The 10606-nt window shown below is 57.2% G+C and overlaps 1 protein-coding gene across 1 annotated transcript in view; it reads right to left on the reverse strand.

Moving 5' to 3' along the window:
• Positions 1–7531, reverse strand: part of LOC143770590 (protein-arginine deiminase type-1-like) — a 52837-nt gene extending 45306 nt beyond the window's left edge. Inside the window, exon 1 of the mRNA XM_077260360.1 lies at positions 7267–7531. Coding sequence (XP_077116475.1) covers positions 7267–7385 — 119 coding nt within the window. The 5' untranslated portion in view covers positions 7386–7531. The remainder of the gene's footprint in view (positions 1–7266) is intronic.
• Positions 7532–10606: the final 3075 nt, after the last annotated feature.

Below are 10606 nucleotides of genomic sequence, written 5' to 3' on the forward strand. Positions count from 1 at the left end.
TGCTGTGTCCCTCCCCCTGTAGCTGGGTGGGCTTAGCAATCTCCACCCCTCTGCATCCCTGCAAGATTTATTCCAATATCTAATAAATGGGATAACTTCTCTCAGGATGATCGGATCAGTACACGGGCAGTACCAGCGCATGTGGTTTGTTCTGCCGGTCGTACAGTGATCAAACTTGGACCCATTCGGTCGCTGTGGGAGGCTGATCTCTATATCTTGGGTTTCAGAACTCCCACGGACCCGAGAGTCGCACTGTCAGATGCGCAATTTCTTTAGGGTGAGGGGGATATTTGTTATGAGCCGGTACCTCGGACGATGCGTCCATAATTCACGATTCCATGTTGGAGACGGTTCGACTGGACGGCCATAATAGATGTGTATCCTGTGGCCACTTGACATGCGTGCTTTAATTAAGCCCCTCAGGCACCTCTATGTCCCCTGCTGGTGTGGCTTCCTCACTCAGGCTTTGAAATGCCATCTGCCTGCTACACTGTGCTCATTCCATTACCATACTAAAAGGAACTTTATTCATTAGAAAAGGTGGGGGCCAGGAGCACTCCTCTCCCGAGACCTGTGACCAGGAGACAAAATGGAGTCACGCCAATCTCTGTTAGCATGCCCGTCTAAGATGGCAGCTGTTCCCTCATCACAGCCATTGTCGCCTGTCAGTCACCCGTCCGGCCACAGTCTGAGTCACGGACTCCTGTCAATCACCCGTCCGGCCACAGTCTGAGTCACCAGCTCCTGTCAATCACCCATCTGGCCACAGTCTAAGTCACTGGCTCCTGTCAATCACCCGTCCAGCTGCAGTCTGAGTCACCGGCTCCTGTCAATCACGCGTTCGGCCACAGTCTGAGTCACCGGCTCCTGTCAATCACATGTCCGGCCACAGTCTGAGTCACCGGCTCCTGTCAATCACCCGTCCAGGCACAGTCCGAGTCATCGTCTCCTGTCAATCACCCGTCCGGCCACAGTCTGAGTCACCGGCTCCTGTCAGTCACCCATCCGGCCACAGTCTAAGTCACTGGCTCCTGTCAATCACATGTCCGGCTGCAGTCTGAGTCACCGACTCCTGTCAATCACCCGTCCGGCCACAGTCTGAGTCATCGTCTCCTGTCAGTCACCTGTCCGGCCGCAGTCTGAGTCACTGGCTCCTGTCAATCACCCATCTGGCCACAGTCTAAGTCACCGGCTCCTGTCAGTCACCCGTCCAGCTGCAGTCTGAGTCACTGGCTCCTGTCAGTCACCCGTCTGGCCGCAGTCTGATTCACCGGCTCCTGTCAATCACATGTCCGGCCACAGTCTGAGTCACTGGCTCCTGTCAATCACCCGTCCGGCCACAGTCTATGTCACCGGCTCCTGTCAATCACCCGTCCGGCCACAGTCTGAGTCATCATCTCCTGTCAATCACCCGTCCAGCCGCAGTCTGAGTCACCAGCTCCTGTCAGTCACCTGTCTGGCCACAGTCTGAGTCATCATCTCCTATTAATCACCCGTCCGGCCACAGTCTAAGTCACCGGCTCCTGTCAGTCACCCGTCCAGCTGCAGTCTGAGTCACTGGCTCCTGTCAGTCACCTGTCCGGCCGCAGTCTGATTCACCGGCTCCTGTCAATCACATGTCCGGCCACAGTCTGAGTTACTGGCTCCTGTCAATCACCCGTCCGGCCACAGTCTATGTCACCGGCTCCTGTCAATCACCCGTCCGGCCACAGTCTGAGTCATCATCTCCTGTCAATCACCCGTCCAGCCGCAGTCTGAGTCACCAGCTCCTGTCAGTCACCTGTCTGGCCACAGTCTGAGTCATCGTCTCCTATTAATCACCCGTCCGGCCACAGTCTAAGTCACCGCATCCTGTCAATCACCCATCCGGCCACAGTCTAAGACTGGCTCCTGTCAATCACCCGTCCAGCTACAGTCTGAGTCATCGGCTCCTGTCAATCACCCGTCCGGCCACAGTCTGAGTCATCGTCTCCTGTCAATCACCCGTCCAGCTACAGTCTGAGTCATCGGCTCCTGTCAATCACCCGTCCGGCCACAGTCTGAGTCATCATCTCCTGTCAATCACCCGTCCAGCCGCAGTCTGAGTCACCAGCTCCTGTCAGTCACCTGTCTGGCCACAGTCTGAGTCATCGTCTCCTATTAATCACCCGTCCGGCCACAGTCTAAGTCACCGGCTCCTGTCAGTCACCCGTCCAGCTGCAGTCTGAGTCACTGGCTCCTGTCAGTCACCTGTCCGGCCGCAGTCTGATTCACCGGCTCCTGTCAATCACATGTCCGGCCACAGTCTGAGTTACTGGCTCCTGTCAATCACCCGTCCGGCCACAGTCTATGTCACCGGCTCCTGTCAATCACCCGTCCGGCCACAGTCTGAGTCATCATCTCCTGTCAATCACCCGTCCAGCCGCAGTCTGAGTCACCAGCTCCTGTCAGTCACCTGTCTGGCCACAGTCTGAGTCATCGTCTCCTATTAATCACCCGTCCGGCCACAGTCTAAGTCACCGCATCCTGTCAATCACCCATCCGGCCACAGTCTAAGACTGGCTCCTGTCAATCACCCGTCCAGCTACAGTCTGAGTCATCGGCTCCTGTCAATCACCCGTCCGGCCACAGTCTGAGTCATCGTCTCCTGTCAATCACCCGTCCAGCTACAGTCTGAGTCATCGGCTCCTGTCAATCACCCGTCCGGCCACAGTCTGAGTAATCGTCTCCTGTCAATCACCCGTCCACCTGCAGTCTGAGTCACCGGCTCCTGTCAGTCACCCGTCCGGCCACAGTCTGAGTCACCGGCTCCTGTCAATCACCCGTCCACCTGCAGTCTGAGTCACTGGCTGCTGTCAATCACCCGTCCAGCTGCAGTCGGAGTCACTGGTTTCTGTCAATCACCCGTCCGGCCACAGTCTGAGTCACCAGCTCTTGTCAATCACATGTCCGGCCGCAATCTGAGTCACTGCCTCCTGTCAGTCACCCATCCGGCCACAGTCTGAGTCACCGGCTTCTGTCAATCACATGTCCGGCCACAGTCTGAGTCACCAGCTCCTGTCAATCACCTGTCCGGCCACAGTCTGGGTCACCGGCTCCTGTCAATCATCCATCCAGCTGCAGTATGAGTCACCGGCTCCTGTCAGTCACCTGTCCGGCCGCAATATGTGTCACCGGCTCCTGTCAATCACCCGTCCGGCCACAGTCTGAGTCACCGGCTCCTTTCAGTCACCCGTCCGGCCACAGTCTGAATCATCATCTCAAATCAATCACCTGTCCGGCCGCAGTATGCGTCACAGGCTCCTGTCAATCACCTGTCCCCGGCCACAGTCTGAGTCACTGGCTCCTGTCAATCACTCGTCCGGCCGCAGTCTGAGTCACCAGCTCCTGTCAATCACCTGTCCGGCCACAGTCTGAGTCACTGGCTCCTGTCAATCACATGTCTGGCCACAGTCTGAGTCACCGGCTCCTGTCAATCACCCGTCCAGGCACAGTCCGAGTCATCGTCTCCTGTCAATCACCCGTCCGGCCACAGTCTGAGTCACCGGCTCCTGTCAGTCACCCATCCGGCCACAGTCTAAGTCACTGGCTCCTGTCAATCACATGTCCGGCTGCAGTCTGAGTCACTGACTCCTGTCAATCACCCGTCTGGCCACAGTCTGTCATCGTCTCCTGTCAGTCACCTGTCCGGCCGCAGTCTGAGTCACTGGCTCCTATTAATCACCCGTCCGGCCACAGTCTAAGTCACCGGCTCCTGTCAGTCACCCGTCCAGCTGCAGTCTGAGTCACTGGCTCCTGTCAGTCACCCGTCCGGCTGCAGTCTGATTCACCGGCTCCTGTCAATCACATGTCCGGCTGCAGTCTGAGTCACCGACTCCTGTCAATCACCCGTCTGGCCACAGTCTGAGTCATCGTCTCCTGTCAGTCACCTGTCCGGCCGCAGTCTGAGTCACTGGCTCCTGTCAGTCACCCGTCCGGCCGCAGTCTGATTCACCGGCTCCTGTCAATCACATGTCCGGCCACAGTCTGAGTCACTGGCTCCTGTCAATCACCCGTCCGGCCACAGTCTATGTCACCGGCTCCTGTCAATCACCCGTCCGGCCACAGTCTGAGTCATCATCTCCTGTCAATCACCCGTCCAGCCGCGGTCTGAGTCACCAGCTCCTGTCAGTCACCTGTCTGGCCACAGTCTGAGTCATTGTCTCCTATTAATCACCCGTCCGGCCACAGTCTAAGTCACCGGCTCCTGTCAGTCACCCGTCCAGCTGCAGTCTGAGTCACTGGCTCCTGTCAGTCACCCGTCCGGCCGCAGTCTGATTCACCGGCTCCTGTCAATCACATGTCCGGCCACAGTCTGAGTCACTGGCTCCTGTCAATCACCCGTCCGGCCACAGTCTATGTCACCGGCTCCTGTCAATCACCCGTCCGGCCACAGTCTGAGTCATCATCTCCTGTCAATCACCCGTCCAGCCGCAGTCTGAGTCACCAGCTCCTGTCAGTCACCTGTCTGGCCACAGTCTGAGTCATCGTCTCCTATTAATCACCCGTCCGGCCACAGTCTAAGTCACCGCATCCTGTCAATCACCCATCCGGCCACAGTCTAAGACTGGCTCCTGTCAATCACCCGTCCAGCTACAGTCTGAGTCATCGGCTCCTATCAATCACCCGTCCGGCCACAGTCTGAGTCATCGTCTCCTGTCAATCACCCGTCCAGCTACAGTCTGAGTCATCGGCTCCTGTCAATCACCCGTCCGGCCACAGTCTGAGTCATCGTCTCCTGTCAATCACCCGTCCACCTGCAGTCTGAGTCACCGGCTCCTGTCAGTCACCTGTCCGGCCACAGTCTGAGTCACCGGCTCCTGTCAATCACCCGTCCACCTGCAGTCTGAGTCACTGGCTGCTGTCAATCACCCGTCCAGCTGCAGTCGGAGTCACTGGCTTCTGTCAATCACCCGTCCGGCCACAGTCTGAGTCACCAGCTCTTGTCAATCACATGTCCGGCCGCAATCTGAGTCACTGCCTCCTGTCAGTCACCCATCCGGCCACAGTCTGAGTCACCGGCTTCTGTCAATCACCAGTCCGGCCACAGTCTGAGTCACCAGCTCTTGTCAATCACATGTCCGGCCACAGTCTGAGTCACCAGCTCCTGTCAATCACCTGTCCGGCCACAGTCTGGGTCACCGGCTCCTGTCAATCATCCATCCAGCTGCAGTCTGAGTCACCGGCTCCTGTCAGTCACCTGTCCGGCCGCAATATGTGTCACCGGCTCCTGTCAATCACCCGTCCGGCCACAGTCTGAGTCACCGGCTCCTTTCAGTCACCCGTCCGGCCACAGTCTGAATCATCATCTCAAATCAATCACCTGTCTGGCCGCAGTATGCGTCACAGGCTCCTGTCAATCACCTGTCCGGCCGCAGTCTGAGTCACTGGCTCCTGTCAATCACTCGTCCGGCCGCAGTCTGAGTCACCAGCTCCTGTCAATCACCTGTCCGGCCACAGTCTGAGTCACTGGCTCCTGTCAATCACCTGTCCGGCCACAGTCTGAGTCACCGGCTTCTGTCAATCACCAGTCCAGCCACAGTCTGAGTCACCAGCTCTTGTCAATCACATGTCCGGCCACAGTCTGAGTCACCAGATCCTGTCAATCACCTGTCCGGCCACAGTCTGGGTCACCGGCTCCTGTCAATCATCCATCCAACTGCAGTCTGAGTCACCGGCTCCTGTCAATCACTCATCCGGCCACAGTCTGAGTCACTGGCTCCTGTCAATCACCTGTCCGGCCGCAGTCTGAGTCACCAACTCCTGTCAATCACCTGTCCGGCCCCAGTATGCGTCACAGGCTCCTGTCAATCACCTGTCCGGCCGCAGTCTGAGTCACTGGCTCCTGTCAATCACTCGTCCGGCCGCAGTCTGAGTCACCGGCTCCTGTCAGTCACCAGTCCAGCTGCAGTCTGAGTCACTGGCTTCAGTCAATCACCCATCCGCCACAGTCTGAGTCACCAGCTCCTGTCAATCACATGTCCGGACGCAGTCTGAGTCACCAGCTCCTGTCAATCACCTGTCCGGCCACAGTCTGAATCATCGTCTCCTATCAATCACCCGTCTGGCCACAGTCTGAGTCACTGGCTCCTGTCAATCACCTGTCCGGCCGCAGTCTGAGTCACCGACTCCTGTCATTCACCTGTCCGACCGCAGTCTGCGTCACCGGCTCCTGTCAATCATCCGTCCAGCTGCAGTCTGAGTCACCGGCTCCTGTCAGTAACTTGTCCGGCCGCAGTATGTGTCACCGGCTCCTGTCAGTCATCCGTCCGGCCACAGTCTAAATCATCGTCTCCTATCAATCACCCGTCTGGCCACAGTCTGAGTCACTGGCTCCTGTCAATCATGTGTCCGGCTGCAGTCTGAGTCACCGACTCCTGTCAATCACCCGTCCAGCTGCAGTCTGAGTCACCGGCTCCTGTCAATCACATCGGTATGAAGGGTTCATCCCTCAAAATGCAATGATTTAGAGAAATCCTGGAACGTATGCAGCTATGGAGACGGGCGATCCGTGGAGATCTGTGGAGATCCGTTGCGATCTGTGGATACGACAGACTGAACGGCCAATGTTCAAACCATTTACATTAGGAGACTAGACTGTCAGCTCTATGGGTCAGGGCTGTGTCCAATCCTGGAGCCCCTATGATGGCGTTAGGGCCCGGAGCAGAGGACCCACTTTCTGGATCACACAACCACAGGGAAGTTCTGTCCTAAAGCCAAACTATCAGCAGGTGATGCCAGGACAGTCGGACCCGTCATCACAGAACAGAGTATTTCAGGATGGAGTTTTCTGACAGTAAAACTTGTAACAAACTTCATCTCTACAACTTTCTAACAGAGTTGGACCTTTGTTTCTTCCTCGTTTCCAAGATCTCTCCTTGCTGTCAGTGAATGAAAACATTCTTCCTTACATCTAAACCCGCCCTGATCTAAGACTCCTCACAGCTGAGGGTTTGTTACAATTGTATCCATTCTGTAGAATCCTCCGGACCAATCACTGAGCTCCTTCTTTACAAATTACAAACTTTCACCTCTTTGTGACTTCAGTCAAATCTAGAGAAAAAAACCCAGAAAGATGTCCCCCGGCTATAGATCTAGGAGGTCCCTAGGACGGCGGGAGAGCCAAGATCAGGGTTTACAGACAAAAAGGGGCGACATTTATACAGGAGCGACATTTATACAGGGGGGATGTCCGATTGTTCGGAATACGAAGTAATAGAAGAAAATGAATGTATCTGTTGAACGCACCTGTGAATGTCGATGGCCGTCTCTATCCCGACCACGCAGACATGGTAGGTCGCCCTCCGGTGGGTGACGGGGATGACCCTGGCCTCAGACATGGTCTCCTCTCTGTTCCTGGGTTGCATGTGACGGGAAGGATTCAGTGACGGCTTCACCTCAGCAGGACGGGGTCATTAGTGGAGGCGTCTGCCGGCGTCAGTCACCAGGGCGGGAGGCTTCTCGTACACCTGGAGCTATGCTCACCTGTTTTCCTGCAGGAGGTGGCAAGTTCTGTGGCTTCTGTCCAAAGCTAATATATATGTACAGAAGTCAGGGGCGGGAACGAGCCAATCAGAGGGAACCTGGTGTCAGGATAGACAGACATTGCATCCAACCGTGCAGAAAACGGACAGATGCGACTGGATCTGGTGAGAAGGATCGTGTGAGATCCATCACATCACCACCTCCGATCAGTGCGATCCCTGGAGCGATAATAATCTGCGCCAAGGTCATCAAACTCTTGGTAATGAGGCCACAAGACCCTAGAATAAGGGAAAGACGCCGCGACCAGAGACGAGCGAACCCGGACATTAACGTTCGGTGCGATGCTGAACCCCGGACACCAGAGACGTGTCCGACGTCTATAGGGTTCGGAAGAAAGTACGGTCAAACCTGGACATCCAGGGGTCCGCTCATCCCTAGGGGTCCGCTCATCCCTAGGGGTCAGCTCATCTCTAGGGGTCCGCTCATCCCTAGGGGTCCGCTCATCTCTAGGGGTCCGCTCATCCCTAGGGGTCCGCTCATCTCTAGGGGACCGCTCATCCCTAGGGGTCCGCTCATCTCTAGGGGTCCGCTCATCCCTAGGGGTCCGCTCATCTCTAGGGGTCTGCTCTTCCCTAGGGGTCCGCTCATCCCTAGGGGTCCACTCATCTCTAGGGGTCCGCTCATCCCTAGGGGTCCGCTCATCTCAAGGGTCTGCTCATCCCTAGGGGTCCGCTCATCTCAAGGGTCCGCTCATCCCTAGGGGTCCGCTCATCCCTAGGGGTCCGCTCATCTCTTGGGGTCCGCTCATCCCTAGGGGTTCGCTCATCTCTAGGGGTCCACTCATCCCTAGGGGTCCGCTCATCTCTATGGGTCCGCTCATCCCTAGGGGTCCGCTCATCCCTAGGGGTCCGCTCATCTCAAGGGCCCGCTCATCCCTAGGGGTCCGCTCATCTCAAGGGTCCGCTCATCCCTAGGGGTCCGCTCATCTCAAGGGTCTGCTCATCCCTAGGGGTCCGCTCATCTCAAGGGTCCGCTCATCCCTAGGGGTCCGCTCATCCCTAGGGGTCCGCTCATCTCTTGGGGTCCGCTCATCCCTAGGGGTCCGCTCATCTCTAGGGGTCCACTCATCCCTAGGGGTCCGCTCATCTCTAGGGGTCCGCTCATCCCTAGGGGTCCGCTCATCCCTAGGGGTCCGCTCATCTCAAGGGTCCACTCATCCCTAGGGGTCCGCTCATCTCAAGGGTCCGCTCATCCCTAGGGGTCCGCTCATCCCTAGGGGTCCACTCATCTCTTGGGGTCCGCTCATCCCTAGGGGTCCGCTCATCTCTTGGGGTCCGCTCATCCCTAGGGGTCCGCTCATCTCTAGGGGTCTGCTCATCCCTAGGGGTCCGCTCATCCCTAGGGGTCCGCTCATCTCTTGGGGTCCGCTCATCCCTAGGGGTCCGCTCATCTCTTGGGGTCCACTCATCCCTAGGGGTCCGCTCATCTCTAGGGGTCCGCTCATCCCTAGGGGTCCGCTCATCCCTAGGGGTCCGCTCATCTCAAGGGTCCGCTCATCCCTAGGGGTCCGCTTATCCCTAGGAGTCCGCTCATCTCTAGGGGTCCGCTTATCTCTGAGGGTCCGCTCATCCCTAGGGGTCCGCTCATCTCTAGGGGTCTGCTCATCCCTAGGGGTCCGCTTATCTCAAGGTTCCGCTCATCCCTAGGGGTCAGCTCATCTCTAAGGGTCCACTCATCCCTAGGGGTCCGCTCATCCCTAGGGGTCCGCTCATCCCTAGGGGTCCACTCATCTCAAGGGTCCGCTCATCCCTAGGGGTCCGCTTATCCCTAGGAGTCCGCTAATCTCTAGGGGTCCACTCATCTCTAAGGGTCTGCTCATCCCTAGGGGTCCGCTCATCCCTAGGGGTCCGCTCATCTCAAGGGTCCGCTCATCCCTAGGGGTCCGCACATCCCTAGGGGTCCGCTCATCCCTGAGGGTCTGCTCATCTCTAAGGGTCCGCTCATCCCTAGGGTCCGCTCATCTCAAGGGTCCGCTCATCTCTAAGGGTAAGGTCATCTCTAAGGGTTCGCTCATCTCTTGGGTCCGCTCATCCCTAGGGGTCCGCTCATCCCTAGGGGTCCACTCATCTCTAAGGGTCCACTCATCCCTAGGGGTCCGCTCATCTCTAAGGGTCCGCTCATCTCTAAGGGTCCGCTCATCCCTAGGGGTCTGCTCATCTCTAAGGGTCCGCTCATCCATAGGGGTCCGCTCATCCCTAGAAGTCTGCTTATCCCTAGGGGTCTGCTCATCCCTAGGGGTCCGCTTATCCCTAGAGGTCCGCTCATCTCCAAGGATCCGCTCATCCCTAGGGGTCCGCTCATCTCTAAGGGTCCGCTCATCCCTAGGGGTCCGCTCATCTCTAAGGGTAAGGTCATCTCTAAGGGTCCGCTCATCTCTTGGGTCCGCTCATCCCTAGGGGTCCGCTCATCCCTAGGGGTCCACTCATCTCTAAGGGTCCACTCATCCCTAGGGGTCCGCTCATCTCTAAGGGTCCGCTCATCTCTAAGGGTCCGCTCATCCCTAGGGGTCTGCTCATCTCTAAGGGTCCGCTCATCCCTAGGGGTCCGCTCATCCCTAGAAGTCTGCTTATCCCTAGGGGTCTGCTCATCCCTAGGGGTCCGCTTATCCCTAGAGGTCCGCTCATCTCCAAGGATCCGCTCATCCCTAGGGGTCCGCTCATCTCTAAGGGTCCGCTCATCCCTAGGGGTCCGCTCATCTCTAAGGGTCCGCTCATCCCTGGGGGTCCGCTCATCTCTAAGGGTCCGCTCATCTCTAAGGGTCCGCTCATCTCTAAGGGTTCACTTATCCCTAGTCACAACCTGCAAATTACCTGGACATGTGTGTTACAGCGGCATCAACTTTACGCAGAATATGGCGCCATACAGCACAGCGATATTTGGATGTGCGATGTTTGTTCTGGTCCCAACCTGATGATTAAGTAATCGCTGACTTTACCCTGCGCCAATTCCATCGCTGACAGTCGCCGCCATTACCGTCCGCACATTCCGCCATTTACCCTCATAGCAGTGCAGTGAATGCTGCATGTGAACGGGGTCACAGAGG

Source organism: Ranitomeya variabilis, chromosome 4 (assembly GCF_051348905.1).
Source record: "Ranitomeya variabilis isolate aRanVar5 chromosome 4, aRanVar5.hap1, whole genome shotgun sequence".
Lineage (NCBI taxonomy): Eukaryota > Metazoa > Chordata > Amphibia > Anura > Dendrobatidae > Ranitomeya > Ranitomeya variabilis.